We start from the raw sequence: 16,531 nt of genomic DNA on the forward strand, positions 1-16,531 counted from the left end.
GCCCCAGGGTGCCCCATATGAAAATCCTTTAGAATCTTCTTTTGTAGTGTAGCTGGGATTACTACTCTTTCTCGGTACAACAGTACATCATTGCATATAGAATAAGTTTCCACCGCCGATTCATCCAATTTAAGTTTTGTTTTATTTCTTTGATGAACCTATCTTCTTCAGCCTTCCTTATTATATCTTCCAAAGTGACTGGTAGTTCCTTGATCATATTACATAGTATTTGTGTATAGTTCTTTTCACTTTATAGTGACGCTATTACTGTGTCTTCTAGCGGTTCCTGGTCCTGGATATGACTTTAAACTATATCCGATGGTGAGGCTCCAGCTTGCGGGATTTGGGGAGTGTGGAGCCACCCCTTTAATTGCCATTGCTTCCAGGTCCACTCTGACCCGGAGTGGTAGTACCTGTTAGGGTCCCAACTATGGGTTAAATAGTTTGTGAGCCCTAAAAAACTCTGCAATGTAGTTACATTATGAGGTTCTGGCATGTCTTTTATAACTGTGGACCTGTCTGGATTGGGTTTCCTCCCGTCCTTATGTATGATATGACCCAGGTATTTAATTCATTAAAAAAAAAAAATCCGCATTTTGCTTTCTTCAATGTGAAGCCGTATTCTTTTATTCTGTCAAACTCTTGAAATACATGATCTCTATGTTGTTCAACATGTTGACTACGCATAAGAATATCGTCCAGATAGCCTATTGCAAAATCCAAACTGCTTAGCAAAGTATTGATTACCTGTTGGAAAATTGCAGATGCTACTTTTATACCACATGCTAATCTATTGAATTTATAAAGTCCTTTGTGCGTTGAGATACACAAAAGTTTTGAGCTATCTTCCCCTACTGGTATTTGTAGGTATGCCTCACTTAAGTCTATTTTGGAAAAATATTTTCTGCCATTTAACTTAGCGACTATTTTGTCTGGGTTTGGTAGCGGGTAATGATAGTCCTTGAGTGCTGCATTCGATCCGGTGGAAAAGTCCATGCATACCCTAATCTCTTTAGACTTTTTTCATGTATACATGTATACTCACTATAGTTAATAGGGGTTAAAATCCCAGTAAACAAGTCTTTCCAATTCTTTTTCAAAATTTTTGCCCTCAAAGTGAACGGTACGCTCTGTGGCTTTTTGAATATTGGTCTTGCTTCGTCCAGCACTTCGAATCTCACCTTTATTTTTGTGCAGCATCCAAGCTTTTCAGACAAAACACTTGGGAAAGATTTTTTGAGATTCTTTTTGAGTTTGTCGGCTTCGGCCATTAGATTTTTGACTTTGTGACAAAAATCACTCATCGGTGAGTCCCATAATTCAAATTCCTGAATCCAATCTGTCCCGAATAAGTTTGTGGCGTTCCATAGAACGAACACTTAGCTTTTTTGTCATTCTTTTCAGTGACATATTGATAACTAACTCGCCCTCAAAATTTATTTTTTTCACCAGTTACCGATCTTGCGACTTTATTCATCTTTGTCATCGTGGGCTCTTCCACATGTGAAAATTTATAATTAATAAATCTGACCCTGAATCGAGCTGCAGTTTTACTTCTTTATTTCTGATTCTCACCATAACATACTTCCTTATGTTCTCTGTTGGTGAAGGGTCCATTTTTGCAGTTTTTACGTAGCTCTTTTTTGCTACTTTTGCTCTGCAATATGAGGCCTTGTGCCCTGCTCGCTTGCATAGGTCACATGTTATTTACTTTTGGTACTGACATGCATTGTACCCATGAGGTCCTCCACATTTGCTACAAGGGGTCCTAGGATTTTGTCTATCCTGATAATTTTGTGAATGGTTCTTTTTGCCTCTTCATTGTTAATTGCTGGCAGGTGGGTGTCCTTTATATTTTAAACATATTTTTAAATGTGAGCAATACTTGCTTCCTCTATGTTTTGGGAATCTTGCTTCATTGCCATGAACCGCTGACTCTCTTCAGCCAGTTTCTGAAGCATCAAATCAGATTCTAATTCCAATTTATTTAGAACACAACGTCTTATATCGGCGTATTTTGTGGCTATCAAACCTGCATATTAAGCATTTGAAATTGTCCGCCGTTAATGACGACAATTTGAAATCGTCATAATGCTTATTAACTATAGACGCAAATATCGTATAGTCCTGACTCTCCTTACGTGTAAGATTCATGAATTTCCATCTTTTATGAAAAAGGCTTCTTTTTGGACAGTATAACTCCATTAATAGTTTGACTGTCTTGTCAAATGATAATTCGTTGGTTTTTCTTGGTACAATGTAGTCCACAAATGTATTATGTTTGGATGTACCTAACTTCCATAGCAATAAATGAATCTTCTTTTGATCAGTCTATGCACTGCAATCAATCTTAAAAAGGTCTTCAAATCTTCTGAAATATGCCTCAAACGTTAGGTCTTCTTCAGGAGCATAGTGAAATGTATGAAATGCTGACCAGATCGCATTTTGGGAAAAAGCTGTGCTGGTTTCTTCTCTGCTGTCCTTATTTATTAAAGCTTGCATTATCAAATCCATTTTTTTATTTGACTGGTTTTGTGGCTCTAAATGTAATTTTTTCAATTCCAATATTTGTTCATTCATTTCTTTCATATCTCTTTCCTGTTTTTCCTCGAAGAATTTCATTAAATCTAACTGCTTTTCTAATATTTGTTCGTTCATTTGTTTCTTTTCTCTTCCTCGTTTTTCTTCGAGATGTTTTATTAAATTTAACTGTGTGTCTTCATTTTGTTTCTATATTGCCAATTGTTTCTTTTCGTTTTGTTTCTGTATTGCCAATTGTTTCTCTTTGTTTTGTTTCTGTATTGCCAATTGTTCTTCTCTGAACCTGTTTTCAAGTTCTAATTGTTGACTGTTGGAATTTCACCATTTCCATTTTTTTTGGACGGTTGGAATTACTTAATATGACAAAACAACCCAATTCATTGATTTGCTTTTCCTGTAGTACCAACTCTATAGAAAAAAAAAACTTTTACAAAATTTGTACCTGGTTATTTAACTAATATTTCTTTCATACATTTATTTCCTTGTGTGGCAATTTTTCTGAGAACATAATTCGGCGTTTGCATTCATACAGAAAGCAGTAGATTTCGTTTGTCATTTTTCAATTTTTGTAACGTGTAGGTACTGGGTTCAATTCCTTGTTGATCCTACACATTTTTTCCTCTTTTTGCTTTAAAAAGAAAAAAAGTTACTTATCTGTGAAAGAGAGTTTATAGAATTTATTTAATATTGGCAATTCTTTTTGATCTCTGTGGGAAAAAGAATGTCCTTTTCTTGTTAACACTTTATTTGTTGTGCTTAGTGAAATCATTTTTTTTTCCTTCTTTGACGTGCAGTCCCATTAACCAGTGGAAAGTTTATTTTAATCAGATTAAAATTCGACGTCTTTTTTAATTTGTGCAAATACTCACTTTAGCCAATAAAATAAAATATATCATTTACTTTGCAGGAGTTTGTTTTTCCTTTTTCCAACCCTAATGCCTTTTAACCATAAGATGTATTATGAAGACATGATTTTTAGAACGACAGTTTTTCTTTTTTTACTTCTCATTAATTCAGTAATAATAATTCTCCATGCAATCTATTGTATGAGTTCTGTTTCAGCTCGTGGTTTTAGTAGCTTTTTTAACAGCAACATAAGCCTTTTTGACGACGTCTTTGTAAAATCCTTTTTTTTCGGCAAGAATTGTTGTCCTTTTTTCAAAGTGTTCTTTATCCTGTATTTGTGGATTTTTACGCTCGAATGTTGTTTTTTCCCCAACATAGACAAATAGTTTTCCCCGTTCTTCACCAAACTTTTAAAAAATAAATACTTTTGAAGTTTCGAATTTCCCCCGAGTGTAGGAAAAAATTATTTCAAATATCCGCATGTGTTCTTTTTTTCTTGAATCCTTTTGGTCGTCAAATGCTGTCTTCTAATGGCTGTTTTATTTTTAGAGTGAATTCGTTGCCCGAATGTTCGCCATTCAGTTATTTTTAGCAACTATTGTAGATTGATCCAGGAAGTTCTTGAATCATCCTCGTCAGCCAGTTGTTGTAGACCCATGCTAGGGGTTACAAATGAAATAAACCACAAATAGTGTAAAGTGTATAAAATATAATGTGTATTTATCATAAAGAGTACAGGAGCCACTAACGTGGTGTGAGAGGAACGTGGTCGTAGCATGCGGTTAAACATGGTATGAATGTCTCCATTTAGTCTCTGAAAACAGTGGTATTCATAGGACTGGTTTATTCCACTTAGTTCTGAAATAGGGGTGATTTGTACCCCACAATACTACCCCTCGGAAATGCTCATGAAATTAAAAATGGCTTTCAATTAAAAAATATCATATCAATGCAAAATGACGTTAAAGATCACTAGGAAATTTTAAAGAAAATTTACAGACTCTTATTATTGGTGCTATTAATTATTAAAATATTTGACCTTCATCACTTCAATTTGTACATTTTTTTCAATTGTTCGATTTGTAAAAAAAGCATCCACTATTTAATTTTAAGAAAATTATTTCTATGCATGATAATGTATGTGGCAGTAATTCGGAAAATCTACATATGTTACTTTTTACATACACTGTTAGAATTGCTCACACAAAATAATCTGTGGGTGAAATAAATCAATGATTTAATAATAGCAGAGAATGAAAAATCACTTTGGAGAAATCAAGATTATGTTGATTAATGGAGATAACTTCCTCTAGTAACAAAAGGAGTAAATTATCAGGAACGTGTAGTTTTGCTTACAAGAACAAGATGTCATTGATGCAAAGATCAGAGAATGAAAATATATGGAAATTCATGTAGAATATGAATGTGTACCTGACCTGAGACAAAAATATATATCAACAAGATGAGTGATAACTGAAACATTTGTGAATGACAAAAAGATAATGATGGCTCGTCTTATTGAATGTTGTTATAGATAAAATTTCCATTAGTCAAAAATAGATTCTTAAACATGCAGCCGTGAAGCAATGCATCTTGAACTGGTAATGGCCTTGGTTATGATATGGCAGGTGGAGACACTTGAAGCAAATAATACTGGTATACGAGGGGCGTGCAATAAGTAATGCCCTCTGACCCACTTCCCATAGGAGTAGACCAACGAAACTTGGTACAGTTATTAGTCTTTCTCTACATAAAAACCTCCCAGAGTTATGCATTTCTCCCATCGTTTGATGCAGCTCTGGAGACCGTTTTTGTAGAACACCCCAGGTTGGTCCTCCAACCACGACGTGACTTCAGAAATCAAGGCTGCATCATCTGCAAAACACTTTCCTTTCAAATACAACTTCATAGCTGGAAAGAGGTGAAAGTCAGAGGGTACACGGTCAGGAGATGAGAGAGGATGGGGTAGGATTTCATAACCACACGTCCATGCTTCTGATCTGGCGACATGCGAGTTGTGGACCAGTGCATTGTCCTGCAGAAGTAGGATACCTTTGCTGAACTTGCTCCCCCTCTTGATTTTGATAGCTTCCCTTAATTTCGTCACAAGTGAAGCATAATAGGCTCCTGTAATTGTAGTACCCTTTGCCAGGATATCTGTCATGACTACTCTGTCTTGGTCCCAGAAGACTGTGAGCATGACCTTGCCAGCGGAACACTTGTCTTCTTTGGAGGTGGTGAGTCCAAGTGCTTCAACTGCATTGACTGGGCTTCGGTCTCTGGATCATAGTGATGAACCTAGGTTTCAGCCTGTGCCATCAGTCTTTTGAAAAACTTTGACTCATCTTCTTGGCACATCTCCAAATTCATCCTCGAGCACTGGATGCGTTCTTGCTTCTGGAATTGTGTGAGCAACCTGGGAATCAATCTGGCAGACACTTTATGCATATGCAAATGGTCATGAATGATAGTTTCCACAGACCCTGTACTAATCTTGACATCTTCGGCTATTTGCCGAATAGTACTGCGCCGATCTTCCAAAATGGCATTCTCAACTTGACAGACAAATGCCTCATCAATGGCAGAAGGGGAGCGACCACGTCTGGGAGCTGTTTCCACAGACTTCCGGCCATGTTTGAATTCACAATGCCAGCGTTTTACAAGGTCATATGATGGGGTGTTATCATCATAAGTTTCTTTCATTTCATCAAAAGTCTCCTGTGGTGTGCATCCTTTAAAATACAAAAACCGGATCATTGCTCGATATTTAACAGGCCACATTTCATACCTGACTCAGTTCAAACGACTGTAAAAGACAAACCACAATCAGTTAAGTTTTTAGAGTAATCTCCCTTGCTTGTTGTTGGTTATTGCATAGGATAACAAATATGACATTTGCAAAAACAAATGCTTATCCATGCCTTCATAATGTAACTGTTAAACTGCCATGCATAGGATATTTACATTAATGCTTAAGAAAAATTAATTCAACAATAATTAAAAGAAAAAAGTAATTCAAAGCCTTGAAATAATATAGTTTGTGTATTAAAAGCAATTATTGTGATTTCAGTTAGAACAGATACATTTGAGACATCTGTAAATGAAACATTATTGATTTTACTTTTCACAACTTATTGATTATTACCTTCAATTTTGTATTTACTATTCTTGAATGCCTTTTATAACACTACTTTTATACATAACAACGCTTTTACTAACATTTTGTTTTGGTCTCTTATTTTACTGCTACTTAAATTTCATATCGTTCATTTATTCTCACTGATTTTGAACCTATGATGCATTTTCACAAGTAAGGTTTCTCCAGATTATTGAATTTTGAATTTAGTTTGTCAATCTTATCGATTATTACTGACAATTTTATATTTATTATTTTTAATACCTTTTATAATGCTGTTCTCATATATAATAAAACTCATATTTACTTATAGCTTTCTAATTAAAACTTTACCTATAAACTGAACATACTACATTAAACGTTTTATATATACTAACCTAAGAACTCTCATATATTTTTCAACATGGTTATACCATCAAAGCCTCCTGTTCTGCAAACATCTTGCTATAATATCTAGATTTAATCTTCATGCTTTAAATATTCACATTATCGATAGATTATATTTCTATATATACTATAGAGAGATTATATTTCTTTCAGAAAAACGTAATTGTAGAATCCTTATATAGGATATCCCCAACAGCTATCTGTATATATTATACAGTTTTTATTTGAAGGTTGCAGTAGTTCATCACTGTTTTCTAGATAGGAATTTGAGATATGATGATGCATCAAGTTTACTAGTTTTTCTTACATGGTTTGCATTACGGTTGTGTTTGGTGAATAGTTACATCTATCCCAAAACGTTGTCTAATATTTGTCAGCATGTCATTAATACATTAATGTGTGATTGGCGTGTCTCAATTAATTCTGTACATAGTTATCTGTGGATGAACATTTTATTCTATGTTATATTTACTCTTTCCAATTAATATGATGTTGTCTTATTTGGTCCAAATCAGCAGATTATCCCTGGCATCTATTTTTGGTATCTGTAGTCTTTTCCATGTGCATTCAACCAAAGAGTGACATCTCTCATCTTAAGCTTCTGTGGCATACCAGACCTTTTTGCATCGTTAATTCGTCTAAGACCCCAATAACAAGATTAGTAACAGCAGCAACTACATCATTGCCAGGAAGATTTCTCCTTTCTAACTGGTCTTTTCTATTCAAGACAATGTAGCATTGTCTTTGCATAAGTAGTCACATCCTTAGGATTAGTTCGACACATTGACAGTTACATTGTTTCTGTCATTAATTTTTACACCATTTCCATGGTTGAGCTAAAGCAAAAATATTCATTTTTTTTTTTATTATCGAATTTTACCATTAATTAATTTAATGTTATAAGCTTTTAACTTTAGTTTTATTGACAGGATTAAAAACAAAAATTAAAAGCTAAAATAAATGCATAATTAAAATTCCAATTTCATAAACTAATAAAAATTAATTTATAATAAAAACTAAGCTCTTTTAATTATTTTAAGCAATTTTTAACAGCATTAATATAACTTTGTAAATATATTGTTACTTTAATAAAAATTCCAAAAAAAACTGTAGATAAATATTTCATAAAACGTTACTAATTTTTACTTCATGCATATCATATGAGTAATGTTTAGAGTAAGATGAATTCAATGTTTTTAAAATGTAATTCAAAAGTTTAAAATAGAATACCTTTTGTTGTAGTAGTACTTATTGTGATTTCAGTTGGAACAGAGATCGTTGGGATACCTGTACGAATATCAAATATGAAAATGTTGGTAACCATTACATTTGAATCTACAGTTGTGTTATAGAATTTAAAATAACATATTATGCCACAAATATAATATTATGTACATTCTACAGAAACACTTCAAAGGCTGTAAATGACCAAGTTATCTCTGATTCTCTCTCCTCTTATCTTGAGTACGTGGTGCTCTGGGGAAAGAGATGGTTGATATATTTTAATGCATTTACAATCAAACTTCTACGAGTGGCGTGCAATAAATAATACCGCTAACCCACTTCCAATAGCAGTAGACCAACGAAACTTGGTACAGTTATTAGTCTTTATCTACATAAAAACCTCCCAGAGTTATGCATTTCTCCCATCGTTTGATGCAGTTCTGGAGACCGTTTTTGTAGAACACCACAGGTTGGTCCTCCAACCACAACGTGACTTCAGAAATCAAGGCTGCATCATCTGGGAAACGCTTTCCTTTCAAATAAAACTTCATGGCTGGGAAGAGGTGAAAGTCAGAGGGTACACGGTCAGGAGATTAGGGAGGATGGGGTAGGATTATATAACCACATGCCCATGCTTCTGAGCTGGCGACATGCGAGTTGCAAACCGGAGCATTGTCCTGCAGGAGAAGGACACCTTGGCTGATCTTGCCCCTCCTCGTTATTTTGATAGTTTACCTTAATTTCTTCAAAAGTGAAGCATAATAGGCTCCTGTAATTGTAGTACCCTTTGCCAGGAAATCTGGCATCACTACTCTGTCCTGGCCCCAGAAGACTGTGAGCATGACCTTGCCAGCGGAGGCCTGCACACTTGCCTTCTTTGGAGGTGGTGAGCCCAAGTGCTTCCACTGCATTGACTGGGCTTTGGTCTCTGGATCATACTGATAGACCCAGGTTTCATCCTGTGTAATCAGTCTTTTGAAAAACTTTGACTCATCTTCTTGGCACATCTCCAAATTCATCCTCAACGCGTTTTTGCTTCTGGAATGGTGTGAGCAACCCGGGAATCAATCTGGCAGACACTTTATGCATATGCAAATGGTCATGAATGATAGTTTCTACAGACCCTGTACTAATCTTGACATCTTCGGCTATTTGCCGAATAGTAATGCGCTGATCTTCCAAAATGGCATTCTCAACAGGACAGACAAATGCCTCATCAATGGCAGAAGGGGAGCGACCACGTCTGGGAGCTGTTTCCACAGACTTCCGGCCATGTTTGAATTCACAATGCCAGCGTTTTCCACGATCATATGATGGGGTATTATCACCATAAGTTTCTTTCATTTCATCAAAAGTCTCCTGTGGTGTGCATCCTTTTAAATACAAAACCCGGATCACTGCTCGACATTTAACAGGCTCCATTTCATACCTGACTCAGTTCAAACGCCTGTAAAAGAGAAACCACAATCACTTCAGAGCTGTGATTTGCCACATAACCAGTAGAGATATAAATCATTGCACATACAAAATTTCAGCAAGATCAGACAACTGGAAGTGGGCCAGGGGCATTCTTATTTTACGCCCCTCGTATTAATAGCAACCATGATTAGGAGAGATATTTAGACTACCTAAATTGCCCAAAGTTATTTGCAAAAGTGTATCTTTGATCTTGTTAGTGACCAGCATCAAAGAGTTGATGCGGCCAGAGTGAAAGAAAGAGTGGCGAACAAGAAAATTCAAACTGAATGAATCAGGGTCCGAGAACAAGTCACGAAAATGAAAGCCTCTTATGAAATATTGAGATACTTGTTGCAATGATTAATTGTTTTAATTTTGATGCTTTACAATGTTTTTTTTTTTGGTTGTTGAACTGTAGTCTGGACACAGAAATATTAAGTAATATCCCTTATATTGAGATACAAAAGTTATATTCCTTTGTGATAAGTTTTTAGAGTGATCTCCCTTGCTTGTTGTTTGTTATTGCATAGGGCAATAAATATGACATTTGCACAAACAAATGCGTATCCATGCCTTCATAATGTAACTGTTAAACTGCCATGCATAGGATATTTACATTAATGCTTAGGAAAAATTAATTCAACAATAATTAAAAGAAAAAAGCAATTCAAAGGCTTGAAATAATATAGTTTGTGTATTAAAAGCAATTATTGTGATTTCAGTTGGAACAGATACATTTGAGACATCTGTAAATGAAACATTAATGATTTTACTTTTCACAACTTATTGATTATTACCTTCAATTTTGTATTTGCTATTCTTGAATCCTTTTATAACACTACTTTTATACATAACAACGCTTTTACTAACATTTTTTTTTTGGTCTCTTATTTTACTGCTACTTAAATTTTATATCGTTCATTGATTCTCACTGAGTTTGAACCTATATAATGACATGGTGGGGAAAATAATTAATTTCACAATGATTTTAAAATATGCAATTTAAAAGTTTGAAATAGTGTACCTCGTGTTGTAGAAGCACCTGTTATAATCTCAGTTGGAACGGATGCTGTTGCGATACCTGCAAATAACATATCAAATATAAAGTAATAATAATTACATTTGAATCTGTAGCTGTGTTGTTGATGGGAAAATAAGCTAATACTATGACACCAAATTTACTGTTACTGTAAATGACTACGATATTGATTTGATGCATTTTCACAAGTAAGGTTTCTCCAGATTATTGAATTTTGAATTTAGTTTGTCAATCTTATCGATTATTACTGACAATTTTATATTTATTATTTTTAATACCTTTTATAATGCTGTTCTCATATATAATAAAACTCATATTTACTTATAGCTTTCTAATTAAAACTTTACCTATAAACTGAACATACTACATTAAACGTTTTATATATACTAACCTAAGAACTCTCATATATTTTTCAACATGGTTATACCATCAAAGCCTCCTGTTCTGCAAACATCTTGCTATAATATCTAGATTTAATCTCCATACTTTAAATATTCACATTATCGATAGATTATATTTCTATATATACTATAGAGAGATTATATTTCTTTCAGAAACATGTAATTGTAGAATCCTTATATAGGATATCCCCAACAGCTATCTGTATATATTGTACAGTTTTTATTTGAAGGTTGCTGTAGTTCATCACTGTTTTCTAAAATAGGAATTTGAGATATGATGATGCATCAAGTTCACTAGTTTTTCTTACACAGTTTGCATTATCGTTGTGTCTGGTAAAAGTTACATCTATCCCAGAACGTTGTCTAATATTTGCCAGCATGTCATTAATACATTAATGTGTGATTGGTGTGTTTAGAGTAATTCTGTACATAGTTATCTGTGGATGAACATTTTATTCTATGTTATATTTACTCTTTCCAATTAATATGATGCTGTCTTCATTGGTCCAAATCAGCAGATTATCCCTGGCATCTATTTTTGGTATCTCTAGTCTTTTCCATGTGCATTCAACCAAAGAGTGACATCTCTCATCTTAAGCTTCTGTGGCATACCAGACCTTATTACATCGTTAATTCGTCTAAGACCCTAATAACAAGATTAGTAACAGCAGCAACTACATCATTGCCAGGAAGATTTCTCCTTTCTAACTGGTCTTTTCTACTCAAGACAATGTAGCATTGTCTTTGCATAAGTAGTCACATCCTTAGGATTAGTTCGACACATTGACAGTTACATTGTTTCTGTCATTAGTTTTTACACCATTTCCATAGTTGAGCTAAAGCAAAAATATTCATTTTTTTTTATTATTGAATTTTACCATTAATTAATTTAATGTTATAAGCTTTTAACTTTAGTTTTATTGACAGGATTAAAAACAAAAATTAAAAGCTAAAATAAATGCATAATTAAAATTCCAATTTCATAAACTAATAAAAATGAATTTATAATAAAAACTAAGCTATTTTAATTAATTTAATCAATTTTTAACAGCATTAATATAACTTTGTAAATATATTGTTACTTTAATAAAAATTCAAAAAAAAACTGGAGATAAATATTTCATAAAACGTTACTAATTTTTACTTCATGCATATCATATGAGTAATGTTTAGAGTAAGATGAATTCAATGTTTTTAAAATGTAATTCAAAAGTTTAAAATAGAATACCTTGTGTTGTAGTAGCATTTATTGTGATTTCAGTTGGAACAGAGATCGTTGGGATACCTGTACGAATATCAAATATGAAAATGTTGGTAACCATTACATTTGAATCTGCAGTTGTGTTATAGATGTTAAAATAACATATTATGCCACAAATATAATATTATGTACATTCTACAGAAACACTTCAAAGGCTGTAAATGACCAAGTTATCTCTGATTCTCTCTCCTCTTATCTTGAGTACGTGGTGCTCTGGGGAAAGAGATGGTTGATATATTTTAATGCATTTACAATCAAACTTCTACGAGTGGCGTGCAATAAATAATACCCCTAACCCACTTCCAATAGCAGTAGACCAACGAAACTTGGTACAGTTATTAGTCTTTATCTACATAGGAACCTCCCAGAGTAATGCATTTCTCCCATCGTTTGATGCAGTTCTGGAGACCGTTTTTTAGAACACCCCAGGTTGGTCCTCCAACCACGACGTGACTTCAGAAATCAAGGCTGCATCATTTGAAAACCGTTTTCCTTTCAAATACAACTTCATGGCTGGGAAGAGGTGAAAGTCAGAGGGTACACGGTCAGGAGATTAGGGAGGATGGGGTAGGATTTCATAACCACACGTCCATGCTTCTGATCTGGCGACATGCGAGTTATGGACCGGAGCATTGTCCTTCAGGAGGAGGATACCTTGGTTGATCTTGCTCCTCCTCTTGATTTTGATAGCTTCCCTTAATTTCCTCAAAAGTTAGGCATAATAGGCTCCTTTAATTGTGGTACCCTTTGCCAGGATATCTGTCATCACTACTCCGTCCTGGTCACAGAAGACTGTGAGCATGACCTTGCCAGCGGAGGCCAGCACACTTGCCTTCTTTGGAGGTGATGAGCCCAAGTGCTTCCACTGCATTGACTGGGCTTTGGTTACTGGATCATAGTGATGGACCCAGGTTTTTTAATCAGTCTTTTGAAAAACTTTGACTCATTTTCTTGGCACATTTCCAAATTCATCCTAGAGCACTCGACGCATTCTTGCTTCTGGAATTGTGTGAGCAACCTGGGAATCCATCTGACATCTTATGCATATGCAAATGGTCATGAATGATAGTTTCTACAGACCCTGTACTAATCTTGACATCCTGGGCTATCTGGCGAATAGTAATGCACCGATCTTCCAAAATGGCAGCCTTAACTAAACAGACAGATGCCTCATCAATGGCAGAAGGGGAGCGACCACGTCTGGGATCTGTTTTCACAGACTTTCGGCCATGTTTGAATTTAGAATGCAAGCGTTTTACAAGGTCATATGATGGGGAATTATCACCATAGGTTTCTTTCATTTCATCAAAAGTCTCCTGTGGTGTGCATCCTTTCAAATGCAAAACCCGGATTACTGCTCGACATTTAACAGGCTCCATTTCGCACCTGACTCAGTTCAAACGCCTGTAAAAGAGAAACCACTACAAGTTCAGAGCTGTGATTTGCCACATAACCGACAGAGATAGAAATCATTGCACATGCAAAATTTCAGCTAGTTCAGATAACTGGAAATGGGCCAGGGGCATTCTTATTTTACGCCCCTCATATTAATAGCAACCATGATTAGGAGAGATATTTAGACTACCTAAATTGCCCAAAGTTATTTGCAAAAGTGTATCTTTGATCTTGTTAGTGACCAGCATCCAAGAGTTGATGCGGCCAGAGTGAAAGAAAGAGTGGCGAACAAGAAAATTCAAACTGAATGAATCAGGGTCCGAGAACAAGTAACGAAAATAAAAGCCTCTTATGAAATATTGAGATACTTGTTGCAATGATTAATTGTTTTAATTTTGATGCTTTACAATGTTTTTTTTTTTTTTTGTTGAACTGTAGTCTGGACACAGAAATATAAATTAATATCCCTTGTATTGAGATACAAGAGTTATATTCCTTTGTGATAAGTTTTTAGAGTGATCTCCCTTGCTTGTTGTTTATTATTGCATAGGGCAATAAATATGACATTTGCACAAACAAATGCGTATCCATGCCTTCATAATGTAACTGTTAAACTGCCATGCATAGGATATTTACATTAATGCTTAGGAAAAATTAATTCAACAATAATTAAAAGAAAAAAGCAATTCAAAGGCTTGAAATAATATAGTTTGTGTATTAAAAGCAATGATTGTGATTTCAGTTAGAACAGATACATTTGAGAGATCTGTAAATGAAACATTAATGATTTTACTTTTCACAATTTATTGATTATTACCTTCAATTTTGTATTTGCTATTCTTGAATGCCTTTTATAACACTACTTTTATACATAACAACGCTTTTACTAACATTTTGTTTTTGACTCTTATTTTACTGCTACTAAAATTTTATATCGTTCATTGATTCTCACTGAGTTTGAACCTATATAATGACATGGTGGGGAAAATAATTAATTTAACAATGATTTTAAAAAATGCAATTTAAAAGTTTGAAATAGTGTACCTCGTGTTGTAGAAGCACCTGTTATAATTTCAGTTGGAACGGATGCAGTTGAGATACCTGCAAATAACATATCAAATATAAAGTAATAATAATTACATTTGAATCTGCAGCTGTTTTGTTGATGGGAAAATAAGCTAATACTATGACACCAAATTTACTGTTACTGTAAATGACTACGATATTGATTTGATGCATTTTCACAAGTAAGGTTTCTTCAGATTATTGAATTTTGAATTTAGTTTGTCAATCTTATCGATTATCAATGACAATTTTATATTTATTATTTTTAATACCTTTTATAATGCTGTTCTCATATATAATAAAACTCATATTTACTTATAGCTTTCTAATTAAAACTTTACCTATAAACTGAACATACTACATTAAATGTTTTATATATACTAACCTAAGAACTCACATGTATTTTTCAACGTGGTTATACCATCAAAGCCTCCTGTTATGTGTTGCTGAGTTTTTATATGAGTTATACATTTACAGTTTACACATATTTTAATTTTTTATTTATATGTTATTTTTTCAAATGCTTCAAAGTCAATCTCTACAAGAACTTTTTATAAAACAAAAAATAAACTTACTCGAATTGAGCGTTTAGCTGAACATGTGACCTATGACAGTGATAAACAATCAGATAAACCAGATGCTGAATATGAAGACCCTAACTATCTTTTTCCTGCGAGTGATATTTCCGATGAGGAATCTAAAACTACATCCATGGTTTTGGAAAGAAATGAAGGAGACCCACCTGAAGTAAAAGTAAAAGAAAAACAAAGAAAATCTACTACGAATCACCCATATTGGAATAAAGTATCTAGAAGGGAAATAACTTCATCAATTCCGAAATTTCTAATACAAAATGAAAATGAAAAAGAACGGTTACCAATGGAATATTTTAAGAATTTCACTTCAAATGAATTACTAGATAAAAGTTGTGAACAATCAAATTTATACGCACTTCATAAGAATGTGAACAAACCTCTCCTGTTGCACTACGAAGAACTTGGACAATGGATTAGAATTGCAATGCAAATGTCTATCATGAAGATATCAGATACTAGGATGCATGGGTTATAGTATTCCTTCAGTGATAAAATTTCTTCAACAATGACATGGCAAAGATGGGAAGACATACAGTCTTATTTGCATTTCGTGGACAACTCAAGAATAAACGAAAATGATAAAATCTGAAAAATAAGAATGCTTGTAGATCATCTATGTCAAAAATTTCAGAAAATATCAGTGTTAGAATTCTTATCTGTGGTCGAATAAAGCCCCCCCACCTTCAAAGAAGCATCATTAATGAAACAGTATGTGCTAAAAAAAGCCACATAAATAGAGCTACAAATTTTTTGTTTTAGCAGACAGTACTGGTGTTGTGTATAACTTTTTTCCTTATACAGGAAAAATTAACCTAGTGAATAATCCAGAAGTGCCTGATCTTGGTCCTAGTTCAAATTCTGTGTTGCAACTGTCAGAATGCATTTCCAATAGCCAAAATTTTAAGCTGCATTGTGGCAATTGTTTTACATCACTGAAATTGATTGATCATCTCTCATGACAGATCTGAGTGTGTGACTCTATACAATAAAGAAGACTCCAAGGACTGCCAAGCAACAATTAAAAACAACTTTCTATATCAGGTTGTGGATCTTTTGATGAGTTTGAGATTCAAAATGAAAATGCTACCATAACTTCTGTAAAGTGGTACGATAATAGATCAGCATGCCTAGCATTATCCTATGCAACTTTGTTTCCAGATGAGAAATGTAAACGATTCAACA

At 34.1% G+C, this 16,531-nt stretch overlaps 1 protein-coding gene across 1 annotated transcript in view; it reads right to left on the bottom strand.

The window, feature by feature from the left end:
* Positions 1-16,531, bottom strand: part of LOC145291077 (uncharacterized) — a 240,441-nt gene that overhangs the window by 168,038 nt on the left and 55,872 nt on the right. The window contains exons 11-14 of the mRNA XM_080136591.1: positions 14,733-14,789; positions 12,261-12,317; positions 10,617-10,673; positions 8,141-8,197 (exon numbers count right to left, since the gene is read on the bottom strand). Of these exons, the coding sequence (XP_079992717.1) occupies positions 8,141-8,197; positions 10,617-10,673; positions 12,261-12,317; positions 14,733-14,789 (228 nt within the window). The remainder of the gene's footprint in view (positions 1-8,140; positions 8,198-10,616; positions 10,674-12,260; positions 12,318-14,732; positions 14,790-16,531) is intronic.

This window comes from Euprymna scolopes, chromosome 12, assembly GCF_053919585.1.
Source record: "Euprymna scolopes isolate OS-2025 chromosome 12, ASM5391958v1, whole genome shotgun sequence".
Lineage (NCBI taxonomy): Eukaryota > Metazoa > Mollusca > Cephalopoda > Sepiida > Sepiolidae > Euprymna > Euprymna scolopes.